General features: G+C 35.0%; 1 protein-coding gene across 1 annotated transcript in view; it reads left to right on the top strand.

Moving 5' to 3' along the window:
* The window catches only part of DNAJC10 (DnaJ heat shock protein family (Hsp40) member C10), a 60,171-nt gene extending 41,406 nt beyond the window's left edge, over positions 1-18,765 (top strand). The window contains exons 15-24 of the mRNA XM_029225466.1: positions 2,738-2,865; positions 3,166-3,282; positions 7,034-7,135; positions 8,352-8,507; positions 9,461-9,594; positions 10,252-10,305; positions 10,581-10,728; positions 14,147-14,266; positions 16,072-16,176; positions 17,305-18,765. Coding sequence (XP_029081299.1) covers positions 2,738-2,865; positions 3,166-3,282; positions 7,034-7,135; positions 8,352-8,507; positions 9,461-9,594; positions 10,252-10,305; positions 10,581-10,728; positions 14,147-14,266; positions 16,072-16,176; positions 17,305-17,316 — 1,076 coding nt within the window. The 3' untranslated portion in view covers positions 17,317-18,765. The remainder of the gene's footprint in view (positions 1-2,737; positions 2,866-3,165; positions 3,283-7,033; positions 7,136-8,351; positions 8,508-9,460; positions 9,595-10,251; positions 10,306-10,580; positions 10,729-14,146; positions 14,267-16,071; positions 16,177-17,304) is intronic.
* The last annotated feature ends 667 nt before the right edge of the window (positions 18,766-19,432 follow it).

The following is a 19,432-nucleotide window of genomic DNA, read 5'->3' as shown; positions in this document are numbered from 1 at the left end:
ACACACACACACACACACACACACACACACACACACACACACACAAAAGCAATGATAATCTGATCTCAGATAATATAAACCGTCACATCCACCATATCCTATTGGTCACATCCACCAACCCCGGTACAGCAATGGTATGAGTACCTGAGGTAGGGATCATTGGGGGCTATCTTGGAGACTGACTACCATAAGAGAGAAGTATGCGTTGCACTTAGGCAGAACATATAGATGGAATAATTTTCTGAGGTTAGAGAAAGCAAGCTCTTCATTGAGATCTAAAGTAGAAGTAATGGTTATACAAATAAAGAGGTGTTAAACACATTCCAACCCCAGGAACCAGCAAATGTATTCATGGACTCTGAAATAAAAGGGTACCTCATTCATTCTTAGAAAGCAAGAATTTCAGGATAACTGGAATGTTGAGTGTGGAAAGGAATGAGACTTGAGGCTTGAGAGGGCACCAGGGGTCCAAATTATGTGTTTCCTCTGTCAGGTAAAGTAATTTGGACTCTATCCTGGAGGCAAAGCAGAGGGGTTCATGGATTTAAGCAGAGAGATGATTCAACTAGTTCTACATTTTAGAAAGGCTACTGGCTGCCTAGAATGGATAGAAACAAAAATTGGACGAAAGGAGAGCAGGTAGAGTCTGATGCAGTCATTTATGTAAGAGGAGATGGCTACCTTATCTAAATAGTGGTAATGTGGATGAAAAGAAGTGGACAGAGTTTTTAAATACCAAGAATACAAAATCAGTATAACTTGATGATTGTGGGGGGTTTTGGGGGGATTTTTGGTTTTGTGGGGGGGGTTGTTTGTTTTTTTTTTTTTGGCTGCATTGGGTCTTTGTTGCTATTTGCAGTCTTTCTCTAGTTGCGGTGAGCGGGGACTACTCTTCATTGCCGTGCATGGGCTTCTCATTACAGTGGTTTCTCTTGTTGTGGAGCACCGGATCTAGGGCGTGCAGGCTTCAGTAGTTGTGGCTCACGGGCTTTAGAGCACAGGCTCAGTAGTTGTGGCGCACGGGCTTAGTTGCTCCACAGCATGTGGGATCTTCCTGGACCAGGGGTTGAACCTGTGTCCCCTGCATTGGGAGGCGGATTCTCAACCACTGTGCCACCAGGGAAGCCCCAATGATTGTGTTTAGATTTTAGATGTAGGGGAATAAGAAAAGGAAACCGAGGCTTCTGACTTGGTGAATTGGCAGCTGAGTGACTGATTGCACCATTCCGTGAGGAAGAGAACACTGGGGGAGGAGGTGCCATGGAGTAGACACCCCCAGTTCACAGTTGAATATAGGCCTGGTCCTTAGGAGAAGAGTTTGGGCTAAAGCTGTAGGTACAAATGATCATCATATCAATGGTAATTGAAGCCTTGGGTGAGTATGAGCTTGTCAAAAGTGCATAGAGAGACAAAATCAGGGCCCTATGGGTCACTTGTCAAAGATAGAATTCATGAAGCAATTCAAGCAGCAGCAGCTAAAGAGTGAGAAAAAAGCAGGAGAATGTGGTGTCATTTTTCACTCTAAATATTTATGAAAATCTCTCTCTTTCTCCTACTGGCCTGTGAACTCCTTAAGGAGAAGGTCTGTATCTTTTTTAATTTTGCATGCACTATGGCATTTAAAACAGGACCTGACACATAAAAGGTGTTTGACTTAATATTGACTATCAAGTGAATAAATCAGAGGGCACATGGGAAAATGGACTATGTGCTGGTCCTAAGAAAGCTATTGTTTGCCAAGCCAAGGAGTGTATTTTTTTTTTTTTTTTTTTTGCGGTACTCGGGCCTCTCACTGTTGTGGCCTCTCCTGTTGCAGAGCACAGGCTCCGGACGTGCAGGCTCAGCAGCCATGGCTCACGGGCCTAGCTGCTCCACGGCATGTGGGATCTTCCCAGACTGGGGCACGAACCCGTGTCCCCTGCATCAGCAGGCGGACTCTCAACCACTGCGCCACCAGGGAAGCCCTAAGGAGTATATTCTTTAGGCAGTGGTCTTTAAGCAAGGGGACAACATGATCAGATGAATGTTTTTGTAACTTGCCTGTGGTAGCAATGTAGAAAATGAATTAGTTAAGGAAGGCAGAACAGAAAGACCAGCTTGGTTATTTCAGTAGGTCAGACTAAATTTAGGCAGTAGCCTAAATTGGGGTTGGAGATGGTAGGAGATGGAGCTATGATACAAAGAAAGAAGGCAAGAATAACTCCGGGAAATCTTATTTAGGCACCTAGTGGATGATTATGCCATTGCCAAGGTAGGGAAGGTGAGAAAAGGAGCAAGTTTAGGGGAAAATAGCTCAACATCAATTTGGATATATTTTGTTTAAAATGTTTATATGACATCAGTAAATATTTGCACTGGGCAGTTGGTAATACAGGTTTTGAATTCATAAGAGAAGTCTAGATTGAAGAAACAGATTTAAGAGGCTGTAACAGTAGTTCAGGTAAGCAAAAAGAACTCAACACTGCAAGGAAATTATTCTGCCTCTGAGGATGAAGGAACTTTTCAAAGAGATCTTGACATTTAATCTGATCCTCTAAGAAACAGAGTAAAGGAAAGGTTTCTCCTGGCAGAGCAAACCTATGTGTATATAGTATACATAACACTAAAACCTCAACAAAATCAATTTGTTAATAAGTTTATCTTCTCTTTAATATTTCAAGTACAAAAGCTTTGAAATGTTTCTATGGATAAAAAGACAGAATGTAGATTTAAATTTTTCTCTTTCTCTGTTTCAAAGGAAAGAAGATTCTTTATGATATACTTGCCTTTGCCAAAGAAAGTGTTAATTCTCATGTTACCACACTGGGACCTCAAAATTTTCCTGCCAATGACAAAGAACCATGGCTAGTTGATTTTTTTGCCCCTGTAAGTTATGTTTATCTGTCAAATCTCGATATTGTCATTTTCTCTTGTCGCAGCAAAAAAACATTTTCTGGGTAACCTTGAACCATGAATACTAGAATCATGTTACTCAGTTTGGCCACTGCCACATATTACTTCTAGGAAAGGCTGATATACTTGCCCCTCCCCTCCAAGGATTGAGAATATAAATGCATAAGATTTGTAACTAAGTATGGTTTGTCTTACTTAGAATTTGCTTGTTGTAAAAATGGTGTTTTTTTGTTTCATTTGGCTCAGTGCTTATGAATATTTTTTCTTTCATAGTGGTGTCCACCATGTCGAGCTTTATTGCCAGAGTTACGAAAAGCATCAAAGCATCTTTACGGTCAGCTTAAATTTGGTACATTAGATTGTACAGTTCACGAGGGACTCTGTAACATGGTAAGGCAAAGTACAAAAAATTTATTCTAATTAATATTTTTGTAAAATGTTTTGGCAGCCTAATGTTAAAGCAATAAAATAACTTTCAAATGTACATCTAACATTTAGAGTAACAAATTAAAGAAATAACTTCAACAAAATGATATAAAATTATGATTGGACTAAATGTAAATAGATAATATGTGGTTCAATGTAGACAGGGTCTTATTTATGAAACTCAGAAAAATATTTAGTTGACTTGATAAAATACATGATTATTCGATGATTATTCGATTTTTCAATTATTTAAGATTTTTTTTAACTTAATATTACCTTTTGGTGGTCTATAGTTTTTATTCTTTTGTCTTTTAAGTGTAGTTAATAGAAATTAAACAAGCTTCTTAACTTTTGTTTACATACAAAATATTTTCTTAGGTTAATAAATACTCTTCAGTTTAGGAAGAACTAGAAATTATAAAATATCCTTGGGGAAAAAAAAACCTAAATCAAGCCTCCAGATACCAGTGTATAGGAAATCCAATGACAGAGGAACATGTCAGGTGACACCAGGTACATACAATCTTCAAGTCCCAGCATGTAGAGAACTTTACAGGACAAACACCAGTTTATTGGATATATACATTGAAAGAAGGAAAAAAGAGATGAAAAAGACTTACAAGACATATCATTCAAATGCAGTGTCTAGACCTTGTTTGGATGCAGTTCAAATAAACTAACTCCAGAAAAAAACAATAGAGATAATTGGGGAAACTTGAACACTGGATATCTGATGATTTTCAGTAATTATTATGATGGAGATATACAGATGGCCAACAGGCATATGAAAAGATGCTCAACTCACTATTAGAGAAATTAAAACCATAATGAGGTATCACCTCATACCAGTCAGAATGGCCATCATCAAGAAGTCTACAAACAATAATAAATGCTGGAGAGGGTGTAGAGAAAAGGAAACCCTCGTACACTGTTGGTGAGAATATAAATTGGTGCAGCCACTATGGAAAACAGTATGAAGTTTCCTTAAAAAACTAAAAATAGAGCTGTCATATGATCCAGCAATCCCACTCCTGCATCTATATCTGGAAAAAGCAAAAACTAATTTGAGGAGATATGTGCACCCTGGTGTTCACAGCAGCACTATTTACAACAGCCAAGACATGGAAACGACCCAAGTGCCCATCAACAGACAGTTGGCTTAAGAAGATGTGTGTGTGTGTGTGTGTGTGTGTGTGTGTGTGTGTAATACTACTCAGCCATTAAAAAGAATGAAATATTGCCATTTTCAGCAACATGGATGGACCTAGAGATTATTATACTTAGTGAGGTCAGTCAGACAGAGAAAGCCAAATATTATGTGAAATCACCTACATGTAGAATCTAAAAAATACGAATATGTATATACACAAAACAGAAACAGGCTCACAGAAACTTACCGTTAACCAAAGCTTGCGAGGGGGACAGATAGGGGTATGGGATTAACAGATACACACTACTATACATAAAACAGATAAGCAACAAAGACTTACTGTATAGCACAGGGAGTTATATTCAATATCTTGTAATAAGCTCTAGTGGAAAATAATCTGAAATATATATATATATAACAATCATTTTGCTGTACAATTGAAACTAAATATTGTAAACTATACCTCAATTTTTTTAAAAAAAGAATGTTTTAAGAACATAATAGAAGTAAATGTAGGGTGAAATCTTTATGCATCTGTGTGAGGAATAATTTCATTCCACACAGACATGCATGCCTGTGTAGGCACACATACACTAAGGATAAAAATTATGAATGGGAATGAATTTGGCTACGTTAAGTGTTTAAAACTATTGCCAGAGAAAGAGACATTGTAAAGTCAAAGCAAACAACAGAGTGAGGAAATATTTGCAGCACACATAACTGACAAAACCTTACTGTCCAGAATATTTAAAGACTACAAATCAATTTTTTTTAAATAGAAGAAAAATGAGAAAAGTGTACAGAAATTTTGTAAAGGAGGAAATTCAATAAATATGGGAAATGTTCGACTTCACTAGTCATCAAGAAAGTACAAATTATAGCAATAGTCATACACCCCGTCCATCAAATTTTTTTTTTAATTTAGCTGACAATAGCAATTACATGAATAAATAAATTATCCAGTCACAGAGTGGAATAACCATAGAGGACTTAAAACTAGATCTGTCTTTACCAGCATGGGTAAATCTCAAGAATATAATGAAAAAAGCAGGTTGCAGAATAGTATAGAGTATGATGAAATTATAGAAAGTTTATTTATAAGTGCTGAAACATTACAATATACTGCTTAGGGATACATATGCATGTAGCCGAAGTCTAAAACATCAATGGATTGGATACGTGCTTTTTCCTGGTGTCAGGGAGGAAAGGAAATGGGATCAAGAAAGAACTTTCAACAGTCTGCCAGAATGGCAGAAAAGTTAATCATCTTTAAATGTAGCAGAGGTATACGTGAGTGTTTGTTAGATTATTCTCTTTTCATTATGTTTGAAATTTCATTAAAATAAGTTTAAAAAATGAAATAAATAAGGCCTTTCTTTGGTTTTGAATGCCTTGTATGCGACTTTAAAAAGGTGCTAAGCAAAGATAAAATATTGTGATAAACTAATTAATTTGAATTCCTGTAGTTTTTCTATTTTTAATCTCAACTTTTAAATATCCTATAGATTATTAAGCAAAGTGTAAAGATTTAAAACTATTGCATCAAATTCACCTGGAATAGAGGTCAGGATTCACTACTCACTAATTGGTTAACTTGACCAAGTCACTTAGCCTCTCAGTACCTCAGTTTCCTCATCTATAAAGTTGACTTAGTAATTTTAGCTTCTGAATAGAATTGTTGTGAGGAACAGATGAGAAACTCCACATGTCAGTGCTAAAAAGGTGCTCAGCACATAATAAGGACTTGTCAAATGTTAGATAAAATTACTGTTTTGTTCATCTCATGGGTTATTTGTGCTCATTTACGAAAGTTTGATAAATGTTTCCATTGTTTTTTCTAAAATTATTTTTGAATCCTAGTCAAAGATTCCAATTTGGTAATGAGTGCTTTTCAACTTTGAGGATGCAAAGTTCAGCTACAGCAAATCCACAGATAGGGATCTCTTTATAACTTTTTAAAAAAAATAAGAAAAACTTTAGAGAAGTGCTTTCTGGATTAGTGTTCATACTAATTCTGAGGAGGAAATTATAGTATTTTTTACCATAAAAGCTGAATTGAGCAAAGAATAAAAAGTGACCTCATTTTTAGGGCATGATTCATAATTCTTTAACCTAAAATATGGTTCTATACACATGAATTATTAATTTATTTCCTTATTCTTGCTATTTTTATTTCCTTGATTTTTCTTCTACTTCTAAACAAATTGGAGTGTTTATTATGGTATTAAAAAAAAAACACTCAAGCTAGAGATTAGTCTGCTCTTTACATCCTCATCACCTTGGTTCAGGAGAGCAGAAGAGGACTTCTCAGTGTTTCAGTGCCTGTGGATTTTATGGCTAATGGAGTAACTATAAATAAGGATCAGATACTCAGGAGTACAACAATAAATCTATTTCCTTTGCTAAATCAGGCCAGGCTAAAATTTTTCAGTCACCAGCAGTTTAGCAATGAGTTTTAAAAATCTTCTTGTTGTTACTTAAATAAAGGCAAGCTGGTTATGAATTTGAAACAATTGGGTAAAGTGTATAAAATCTTTGTTTAATTTGTATTCTCATTCCTAACAGTATAACATTCAGGCTTATCCAACAACAGTGGTATTCAACCAGTCCAACATTCATGAATATGAAGGACATCACTCTGCAGAACAGATCTTGGAGTTCGTAGAGGTATTTTAAGTTATAGCCTGTGGCTATAAATCCTTCCATGTATGTTTACACTTTGTATGAATATTTGATAATGTTTAATAATAGGATTTGTTCTTTTTATGCCAAAACATTTTCTGACAACATTAATTTGTTAAATTTTCTACTCTTTTAAATATTATAGACTTATTTTCAGAGTTTATAGCAAGTATATGTTTTGTTTGTTACCTAGTATAGTGCTTTGTACTTATGGACATTTATTAACAGATGAAATTGTAATTTTTACATAAAGCCTTGTCACCCCCTTTCCCTGTTTTCTCAGGTAGAATTACCACAGATTATTCCTTTTCAGTCCTATATAGATGAGATAGCAGTGAGCCCCATTCTTGTATAATTCCAAGAAATATGTGGCTAAGGACAGTCTTACCCCAACTGCCAATGGAGGGCTTCTTCAAGCCCGGGCAGCTTATGCCGAGCCTGCTGTGTTATTAGCCCAGAAGTGCTCTACATCTACAACATCTCCTTTTTTCTCACTAATAGTCTTAATTGACTAAAATAGTTACAGGGGAACTCCTAAGAAAGAAATGAACAATTCTAGCTTATTATCTGTGCAGTGACCATTCTACTTTCTGTCCTGCTCATCTCTCCCTCCTCCTCCAAAGTAACAGTTTTTTGTTTTGTGTTGTTTTTAATTGTTTCCCCAGGGAAGCGAACATCTTTATTAGTATTACCCAATCATGATAGACTGAAGCTCTGTTAAAACAGTATTTGGAGCAAGTGATCTGAGGTTGTGCAGTATCTCGTCGGAATGTCAGAAAAATAGAATAGTAGGCTTTCCATAAATAATTAAAGGGTCATTTCCAAACCAATTATTGGTTCCAAAAAGAACTATATGGCCTGTGTAGACATCTGGGCAGCTCTTGGAACTCTTGCCTCATCTACCTCTAACCTTAATTAAAGTTGCCTGTTTTCTCTACCTAAGATGATTTTAGTGATGTATAAAATAAGAAAATATACCTTGATTTAATAAGACTGATGGGCAAAATCCAAACTTAAAAAATAAAGGATCATTTCTTACTTTTTAAAATAATTCACTATAGATTCTCTTTATATATCCTAAAGTATCTTTTGATTATTCAGAAACAGGAACCTTTCTAAATGACATATACCAACAATTTGCCAAGAATATATGAACTACTCCTTTTTATATCTGTTACAATGAACGCTGTATTCTCTTTAGGATCTTATGAATCCTTCAGTGATCTCCTTGACACCCACCACTTTCAATGAACTAGTTAAACAAAGAAAACATGACGAAGTCTGGATGGTTGATTTCTATTCTCCATGGTGTCATCCGTGTCAAGTCTTAATGCCAGAATGGAAAAGAATGGCCCGGGTGTAGTAAAATAGTTTATTGTAAATCTTAACATTTACTAAGAATGTTTATTTAACAATTATTTTGAAACTGAGATGAGTGAACCCGCCTCTAGATTATCACTTAATAAAAGTTCTGATCACTTTTTATATACCAATTAGATTTCAACTCTGCTTCTGTCTGGTATATGAATAGTATAGAATAATTACCCTTTTTTCTATGTCACTTGGTGTATATTTGACCAAATTTCTGCTAGCATCAAACACACAGATCTCCTTTATTTCCTATTAACATTTTTTCTACTTCGTCATTTTTACAGCTTAAAGATACAGTTTCTTCACAATATTGTGAGACTTTAAAGTAAGAAAAAACTGGCCTTGATCAATGAAACAGATTTTTAAATTTCCTACAGAGTGGTATAAATCATGAAGGATCAGGAACAAATTATTTAAATACCAGAATGGAAAATGGAATTACTGTTTTGTATTTATTTCTAAGATAAATAATAAACCTAAGAGTTAAAATTATTTAGTATCTTAAATTCATAATAATACAATTTTCTGCTCTTTTCAATAAAATTTTTAAATTTGGGCGTGACTCAGTATGCTGTGACCCATGGCTGCATTTGAAAAAGTAACTCTTTGAAATACCATTGCAAAGAACTTCATTAGTTCTTGGTTTCTAACACTTTGAATTTTATAACCACACAATTTTCCCCATGTCATAGATGAACAAAATCAATTATTTAATCTGCAATAATTGTAATAAGTTCTTGACTACAAAATTAGATTTCCAGTGCATTACTATAAATGTTCTGTTATGTTTTAAGCCCTTACCCATTTTTTTTGGTGAAAAATCACTGATAAATAATATAATAACCATCTCACAGTGACTATTTCTCTATTGTAAACATATATAAAATAGTTATAGTAATTTTATTCTAATTACTTTCATCTCTTTTTTTTCTTTTATAGACATTAACTGGACTGATCAATGTGGGCAGTATAAACTGCCAACAATATCATTCTTTTTGTTCCCAAGAAAATGTTCGGAGATACCCTGAGATAAGATTTTTTCCCCCAAAATCAAATAAAGCTTATCAATATCAGTAAGTGTTCTCTAAAATTTGAAGATGTTTATATAATCATTTATTTATACAGTTAAAATTTAAAAGTTATCCTAACTAAATAAAAGTTAAACCACCAGTATTTTTGGGATCCCACCATGTTTAAGATAGTGTGCTAATGAGAAATTTACAAGATGAAAAGTGAATTGAATAGTCCCACTGATCATGAAGCTGACAATCTTGTAAAGAAAATGAGGAGAGGAAGAACACTTATTAAGCCCCTATTTGGTTTCAGGTATTCTACCAGCGGGTTTTTGCTCACATTATTTCCACTAGTCCTCATGGGTCTTAAAAAGTGGGTAGGAATTTGATAGACAGTAATAACTGGAATAAAGGTTCAGAAAGTAAAGCCTTGGAGATTTTGAGTTTTGCCATTACCACAGATCTATAGGAAATGTCCAGCAGGCGGCTAAACATTCAGGTCTGTCCAGAGTACAAAAAGACATCGAGACTAGAGAAAAATATATTTGGAAAGCCATGTAAGCAGTATTTGCAGCTAGGTATATCTGAGAAAAGAGATGCTAGATGAAGTCAGTCAACTAAACTTATCTTTTAAATTGCTACAAAGAGATTGTTTTCTGAACATGTCCAGTAATAGAAAATAACTGTCTACAACTTACGTATTTTTTCTTCTTTCAGTAGTTACAATGGTTGGAATAGGGATGCTTATTCCCTAAGAATCTGGGGTCTAGGGTGAGTAATTAAAATATGTATCATTGTATAAATTATATTCAATGCTATTTACCTTCCTCTCATGTCTGTAGCTAAATTTACTGAGTTGTTTAAGGTTCTAGCATTTTAAAGTACTTACTAAAGAATTATAATTTACCAAGATAAGGTTGTGCTTTATTACATTATTACATTGTCATTCTTTGAAGTCATTTAACTTAGAAAGATTTGCAATATTCTATTTTAGATGTTTGCTTTGGTTTTGTATAATGAAAAGTAATTTTCATCCCTTGTCACAGATTTTTACCTCAAGCATCTATAGATCTAACGCCTCAGACTTTCAGTGAAAAAGTTTTACAAGGGAAAAACCATTGGGTGGTTGATTTCTATGCTCCTTGGTGTGGACCTTGCCAAAACTTTGCTCCAGAGTTTGAGCTCTTGGCTAGGGTAAGTAAGTCATGTCTATCTACTTAAATAAGTTGTGGTCACTGGCATGTTTTAATAAGTAGATAAGACATAGTAAATATAATTATATTTCTTAAAAGTTTCCTTGAATTTAAAAAACTCTGTTCCATTTCTGTGATTATAATCTTTGCAGTAGATTTCTTCCTTCTTTGTTAAAGCTTTTAGCTAACATCCTTATCTTGGTTGACATTGTCTTCTTAACCAAAATAGCCAGAAACCTCACTTCTGCTTGTTCCTTATTTTCTTCCCATCACCATTACTCTGCTGCCATCCAGGCAGTCACTAGATCCTATCAGTTCTATCTCCTAAATGCCCTTCAAATCTGTCATCTCCTATCATCTCCTCTGCTAGCCTTTTGTTCAAGCCTTCATCATCTCTCATCTAGACTCAATCATATGTGCCTCTTAACAAGTCTCATATTGCCAGTCTACCTTCTTCAGTTCCACCCTGATGATCTTTCTGAAATATCGCCTTCTCTGGCTTCCGGTTAACCACATTACTTGACCTGCATCCTTGACTACAAATCTCTGATGTGACCCTTCTGACCTCTTCAGCTTTCTCTCTCTCCCTGATCTCACACCTTACACTCCAGGCACTACAAAGTACTCCAGGCTCTCTGAACAAGTACCCTTATGTACATGCTGTTTCCTCTCTAAAATGCCTTTTCCTTACCTTGGTCATCTAGATTTTTTTTCTCCCTATCGTACAAAACCCAGCTCCAATGGCATTATGTATTCTCTAACCTTCCCACTTAAGCAGTGTCACCTGGATATCAGGTACTCCATCAGTGTGCTTATACAATGCGTGTTAACTATATATTAAGATATCTTTCTCCTCTATAAAACTATGAGCTTTGTGAGGGCAAGATACATGTCTTATCTGTATATCCCCTCTGTCTTAACTCAGTAAACGCTTATAAAATTAAACTAAATGCAGTCTGTTTTGGTGTTTCTGTCATATCAGTCCAGTGGCCTCATCCAGACTGATAGCTTCCTCACCTCTATACTCAAGGAACTTTGCCTTTGGCTATGAAATATTCATTAGAATGAGAAAGTCAGTACCAGTTCCACCAGTCTAAAACAAAACCTGAACATCCCAAGCCAGGGAAATTTTTTAGCAAAAGGATTTCAAAAGCCCTATGGAGCCGTAAAACATTGTTTTAGTTATTGACTGGTCTTTGAAATAAGAGGTTATTCATTTTTTTCTACTTATATCTTCTTTTCCTCTTATGCTTCCTTTTTCTCCAATAAGTCTAACAAAAATGTTTTATTCCCTTATCCCTTAAAAACTTAATTATATATTTTGTAGTGCAGCAACATCTTGCATATAGCAGAAAATTATTAAAAAGGTCATTCAGCAAATCCTAAGCACCAAGTAGCATTATGCCAAATATTAGGGCTAAAAAAATGGAAAGACAAAAATTCCATGTCTTTAACAAGATTTTAATCTAGTAGGAATATAAAATGCAAATTAATATATATAAATCAAGAGGATCATTACCATAGTGAAATTAGAGTGAAACAAGAGTATGGGAAGAAGAAGGTCAGAGTCATGCCAGGAGGACAGAAAAGTTAGTATTTGAGATGAGAATTACAACATGACTAGGAGTGTGGCACTTTGAAAGGGTTGGCTAGAGAGTACTCTAAACAGAGAAGACAGAATTTGCAAAGATACAGGGACACAAGACAGTGGAGCATGTTATGGCTTCTCCACTGTTGGTCCAGGATTACCAGAAGATAAAGACAGAAGGGGAGTGGCAAAAACTGAGGCGGCAAGAAGGAGATGGCTTGGTCTGCTTGCCTACACTACTCACATTGTACACTCTTCCTTACTGTTTTCATACTGTTCAGAATGTATTCTATATAAGCATTGGAAGAGAACTGTTGGATGTGTCAGGATCCATTTTATATTTTAGAAGGATCACATTGAATGGACTGAACATGAGCCATCAAGATCAGAAAAAGATCAGAGCACCAAAAACAATATGGTGTCCTTCTGTAACCTAAAGTACAAGTCAACTAGATTTTTCTGACCTTCACTATGAGTGTGTGTGTGTGTGTGCGCGCGCGCGCACGCGCACACATACATGCTTCTGGATGCATTTTTGCTGGTGCCCTAGCACAAGTTAGTCCACCTGTTGAGTACCCCAGACCTGGGGACAAAATTAGAGGTAGCAAAGATATTTTAATTGTCCTGAAGTGAGAGGTGACAACCTGAACCAGGATTATGGCTGTGGTGATAGAAAGAATGGAACAAGTGTGAGAGAGATATAAGAATGACTGGGATTTAGTATTTGTCTGTGATAAGTACAGTAGAAAAAGGAGTCTAGGATGGCCCTAGTTTCTGGCCTGAACTGAGTGAATCGTTGGACAGAAGGAGTAGTGGGTTAATGCAAAAGGATTCATTTTAGAAATGTTATGTTTAAGGTGCTTATTTAAGTGAAACAGGCCAGTACATAGTTGACTGAAATCAAGGGGAATAATAGGGTTCAGCAGCATATAGGTATATAAAATCTCCCTGGGAGATTTTTCACAGTGAAAAAAATTGTTGATGAGAGATGGATCTGTGATTGGACATTTTAATTTGAGGGGCGGGTGTAGGAGGAGGTCCCCATGCTAGAAATGAGGAAGAATAGCCAGAGAAGTAGAGTAGCCAAGAGAATAGTGATAAGCCAGGAAAGAAAGGTGTGGTCAGTAGTGACAGATACCCATTAAGAAGACTGAAAATTGTCCATTCAGTTTGGCCAAATAGAAGTTATTGGTGAACTTCTCATGGTTTCAGTGAAGGGAGCAGTAAGAACAGAAGCTAGCTAAAATGTGTTGATAATAAGTAGATGATGAGGAAGTGGTCAAAGAATAAACTGCTCAAAAAGAGAAAGAAAGAAGCAGGGTGGTAACTAGAGGAACCAGTGCAATTAAGGAATTCATTTTGGTCATATGTGTATATACTGACGAGTGAGAAAGAGCTCCGAGAGAGAGAGACCAGAGAATATAGACATAGTCAGCCTTCCACAGGAGGAAGAGTGCTGTCTCAGCAGATGAGACCAGAGATCTGAGGGAGGTGGAGGACAGAATCTGAGATGTTTGTGGTGTGACAGACACATTGTGGGTAACAGGAGGAAGGCGAAGAAGAGTTCAGGATAAAGCTCCTCAATTTTCTTGATAAGGCAAAGGAGAGTTTATTTGCTATTGGCGGGGCTGTGCTAGGTACATAAGAGTTCAGAGATAGTAAGAATTTGGAAGCAATCTTGTTTGAATGGAAATGATTAAAACTACTTATTTTTTTAAGTAACAAATCCTTAGATTTATATATATTTAAAATTTTTAGTATCATATTGCTTTGTGGTTGCCAGAATAGTATATGCCAAAGAGAATAGCAAAGCATATTTTTCTCTTTTTAGATGATTAAAGGAAAAGTGAAAGCTGGAAAAGTAGACTGTCAAGCTTATGCTCAAACCTGCCAGAAAGCTGGTATCAGAGCCTATCCAACTGTTAAATTTTATCCCTATGAAAGGGCAAAGGTATGTACATGCCTTCTTCTGTGTGCCTTTCCTTTAGCAGGTAACGTTTTCTAGTTTCTTTCCCTTTGTCATTTTTAATTTCACTGCATGTCACTGAAACAAGCTTCTTTTCACATACACACCAAGTGATTTTAAAAGATTTTTCTGCCTCACAGTTGATATGATCCCCATTGCCTTAAAATTTTTATACTCCTGAATAGGGAACTACTAAATAGACACACCAAAATACTAATAGTAGTTTTCTGTGGGTCGTATAATTCAAGGTAATTATTTTCTGTGAAGTTTTGTATTTCCTACTTTTATAGAATTAACATATATTATCTTTATAATTAGTTTTTCTGGGAAAGAAAGAGAAAATTAAGGGAATACTGTCATAATACTTACAAAATAGCCTTAGTACCTGAGCATTTACCTTGAGGAATACTTATTAATGGTTTAGACTATAAAATAAAAGTTAGGGTTCCATGGTTCATTCATAATTTCTTTTTTGGGCCACTGACAATATGCTTTTTTTTTTTTTTTAAACAAGAAAATTTGGCATTTACCAGTGGGTCTCTATGGTCATTGATACAAAAGCGTATATCTTTCAGCCAGTATAATTGCTAACTGAAAGGACTCATGACCTTTGCTGTCTTCCCAAGTAAAATAAGACATTTTTGACAATAGAACTGTGATAAAAATAAATATCTGCCATGCATTCATGTTTTCTTGTAAAACATTGAAATGAATAATTTCAAATGTTTTAATAGATACTTTTTAAGAATATCAGATTAAGATCTTGTGTTATTTACTTGTGATTATAATACATTTTGAAATAGAGCTAAAGAAATTAGATGATGAATTTCAGAAATGTAGATTTGTCAGACATCTAGATTTTTCAGTGAAGGATTTTGGTTTATGAGGAAGCTATCTCTGTCTTAAGAACAGTCTGGGGTAAGCAGAACTCAGTGATAGTAAAGGAGCTTTATACCAGAGCCTGAATCTTAATTCCTTTGGAATCACTAGCTTCCCAGTTCTCAGAACACTTGAGAATTAGGTGACATATATAGGCGTCTTATTCAGGTAGAATGATGTTAGGGAAGTATCAGTATAATGAGCAGTCACAGAATTAACCAGGCCATACAGGGAGCTGTTTGAAAACATGATGTTACCATGTGTCCAGAGGATAAGATTAGGACCCAAAATATCCCTGTCCAAACAGAAAGGCAGGGGTAGAATCCAGAAGTCCAGCAGAGAAGGCCAAAGCAGAATGGTGATTGAAGTGAGAAATTCAAACCAGGTGAGCAGCTATACACAGAAACAAAATCCTAGTATACAGTTTGGAGTTCCCACCAGGAAGAAGGAAACAGGTGGCTCCAGATCCAGAATAAGCGGGCCTGGATGTATTGACCTGTCTTCTCTCCTGCTTTTTAGCCACCTTCCTGCTGTGGGCAGACGAGAACCAGGAAATATACATTGCTTTGCACTGTTGTAGTTGGGTCAAGGTTTTGTCTATGCCAGTGACTTTAGATTAGAATGTTTTGAGTCCTCTGGGGACATCTTAAACAATTTAGACGTTTTGAGGCATTTGGAGTTAGCAGTGCATTTTAATCAAGGTATTAATTTACATGTTTCCATAAAAGTATTGTTAGTATTTATTTCAGGTAAATTATTGGTTAACTGCTTTTGCAGCAGCATTTCCTTGAAGAAATTGAAGTTTTAAACACTTGGAACTTTAAGGAATAGTTAATCAAGTTTCTTAGATGGAAATGTCATGTTTTGATTAGATACTTAAAAGGTTATAAGAAGAATGTTTTCAATTATAGAGAAATACTTGGGGAGAGGAAATAGATTCCAGAGATGCAAAAGAGATTACTACCTTAATATATGAAAAATTGGAAAACCTCCAAAATCATGGAAAGAGAAATAAGGTAAGGACTAAATCTAGAACTGACTCTGGCAAACAGTATTTGAATTTATTCTTACTATATAGTATATGTATCAATAAACAGTAAAATGAAGCTTCAAAAATTAGTAAGTAGTTAGAAATTTCTTCTTTGGAAAATATGACAAATTTAGCCTCCGGACACTTAAATGCTTAGAAATTGGGACACGTAAAACCATTTAACAGAAAAATAGTGACTATGGTCATAAGTTATTAAAATTTGTTTAAATGTAAAAGCATTGATTTGAGCCTCATAACACTTTGGAGAGCAAGTTTTCTTTTGTTCTTGGTATAGTCAGGATGTATTAAAACCTGTATTCATCTTGCCCCCCATCCTTGAATTATTTATCAAGAAGCATTGCAGCCTCTTTCCTGCTATTCTTCAGAGGGCTATTCATGTTTTCCTTTTTTAAATCAGTATCATTCTAGGACATATTTAGAAACAGACCAGAGAGTTTACAAATGCTAGAGTGCTTTCTGAATGGAATTTAATACAGTCACACGCGAGGTTTCTTGGATTCTTTCCCTATAAGGTGAAAAGACGAAAGAACAGCACAGCCTCTGAAGAGGGCTAGAGATGTCTAGCTTTATAGATCCATATTAGAACTACAGACCCTGGTATAGGAAGCTTTACAAGCTACCTCAAGAATTATGTTTTATCCAAACCTAAAAGATAGAAAAGAGATAGTTATGAAACTTTATTTTGTTTCAGTGAACAAAAATGTTTTTCTGATATTTTGGCTATGTTCGTTTTCTCAAGATGTTTTATTTTTAAAATTGTGACTTATCTCAAGTGAAACATTTGAAATCGAAAACATTAGTCATAAAGTAGAATATGCTAACTGAAATTAAGTTATAGAGCACATCAAAATATGACTTTGAAAGTGTGGTAAAGTTATAATTGGTATTATCTGCCACGGGCAGGTGAGAATTGTGAGATACCCTTTTTCCATTGTTACAACAGGTGAGGTATACTTCATCTGATCTATTAAATAAGAATATTGAGTAATTATTTTTGAAAAGGTAAAACTTAGGTCAGTTTATTATTTTTAACTTTTTAACATTAGATGTTGAAAGAGAAAGGAATTCAATCACTTTTACATTATTATTGTAGGATGAACTTTAATGATGTTGAAAATGAAGAAAAAATTGAAAAGAAATTGACAGATGACGTCAGAAGCCACCTTTTCAGAATGTTACTGTGTTCTGGATGGGAATAAATGAACATTATCTTGGACTTGTAATTGCACTGCTTGAATTCTGTACAACATTAATATAAAGGAAGGGTCTGCAGACTTTTTCCCTAAAGGGCCAGATCGTAAATACTTTAGGCTTTGTAGACCATAGATGGTTCTTTGTCACATATTCTCTGTTTTTATTTTGTTTACCACCCTTTAAAAAATGTAAAAACCATTCTTAGCCTCAAGGCTGTACACAAATAGGCCACAAGCCACATTCAGCCCATGGGCCACAGATTGCTGACCTGACCCACAGAAAGATGTTTAGGCTGGCTGGCTCAAACATGAGCCTGCTCTATGATCTACGTACATGCCAAGTTATACGAAGTGTACTTTATCAATTCAAGTTTTGTGGCTGGCCTGAAAAGAGAACTTGGTTTTCAGTCACCTGTTCTCCTAAAAAATATCTCTGAAATTGATTATCTGACCATGTATTTCATTTAAAAAACATACTCAAAATGTGGGAAAATAAACAGATACCCTATTTTCATGCTGTATTATAGTGAAGAGATTCATTTTCTTTTCTAAAGGTTGAAGAATTGGTTTTAATTTTTCACATATGAGAAAAAAATTTTATAACAGAAAGTAAACAAATCCTATTGATTTCTATAGTATCCACATATACCTGAGGGGAAAAAAATATTTATAGCAATTAACTGGGCATTGTAGAGTACCCCAAATATTTCTGTATTTTAAAGATATGTGTTCATTTATTTTCTGAATTGCTTTCATAATGTTTTCCCTGTGATGGTTATTGATTTCTGAAGCATCTTTCTAATATCTGTTTTTGATTTCTGGACTTGGTTTTGATGCATATCCTTTATTTACATTTGCCTTTTTTCCTTCATGGTTTTGGTTGTTCACTCTTGTCCAATGTTTATTATTCAAGAAGGAAAAATTAACTTTGTAGATTTGTTTTCCTAAAGCTCGTAATGATGCTGTGTTTATTCCAATTATTTACTGTTTGAGGCTGCCATTTTCAGATAAATATTGGCCTAACAACTGAAGTTAATTTTGTAAGAAAATCAAGGATAAAAATTTAAGGATGGGATCTTTTAGTTTCTTAATTGTTCAGGCTCAAGGAATCCAAATTTTTTTTCCTTGCACATTAACAAAACATTGTAACATGTAGTTATTTAGTTATAATTCAGAATGTATGGAATGGTAAAATCCCAATTGATCAAAAGAGGTCAACAGATTTTTTTCAAAACTTAAGTTTTCCCAAAAACCTATTTGAATCATGCTTTATTATGTTGGGAGAATTTTGGGTTTTTGTTTGTTTTGTTTTGTTTTACCCCATTCCCCAAAATTTCCTCATAAAGGTTAATTTATAACTGCAATTTATCCAAAAAGTAATCGATTTTTTTTTCATTTTCAAGTCTAACCCTATTCTTCATATTCTCACCCATATTGTTTCTTGTGTATCTTTTAACTTCTTATCTTAAATTCTGCTTTACACATGTGGGCACATACAGAAGAGTCACCACTTCTAACCTTAATTTTATACCACCTTTTTTACTTATGATCAGTAATGGCAAGTGCCTTTCATTTATTAAATTTTCAAAGCCTAGAACATTTTCAAAATTGGTTTGTTTCTACAAGAATTCCAAAATGGAATGCCTAAAGAAGTTTTGGTAAATATTTACTGAACTTGTACCAATTATGAGAGTACCGCTATGCTGGACACAGAAGTGTGCAAAAGTAAACTAAACCCAATGCTTAGTCCCTGTCTCCCTAGTGTCTGTAAATTCACAATTCTGACATGGGACCCATAAACAAGCTTATAGATACCTGTACTATTACCTATAAATAGAATGCCAAACTTACTGGTTGAGAAATATCTTAGGCAGTAAATGAAATAGTAAATATTATGTATCCTGTAACTGGGCCTAGGTATGTGCCTGTAGAATCAGCTCAAAAGCCAGGACTACCTGGGAGACATGTTAAGTAACATGTAGCATAAAAGTAACATGCATCAGAATTTTCTGCAATCATGTCAGTATC

This window comes from Monodon monoceros, unplaced genomic scaffold, assembly GCF_005190385.1.
Source record: "Monodon monoceros isolate NGI ecotype Baffin Bay Population unplaced genomic scaffold, NGI_Narwhal_1 Super_Scaffold_16, whole genome shotgun sequence".
NCBI classification, from domain to species: Eukaryota; Metazoa; Chordata; class Mammalia; order Artiodactyla; family Monodontidae; genus Monodon; species Monodon monoceros.
This window is presented reverse-complemented; position numbering and strand designations above follow the sequence as displayed.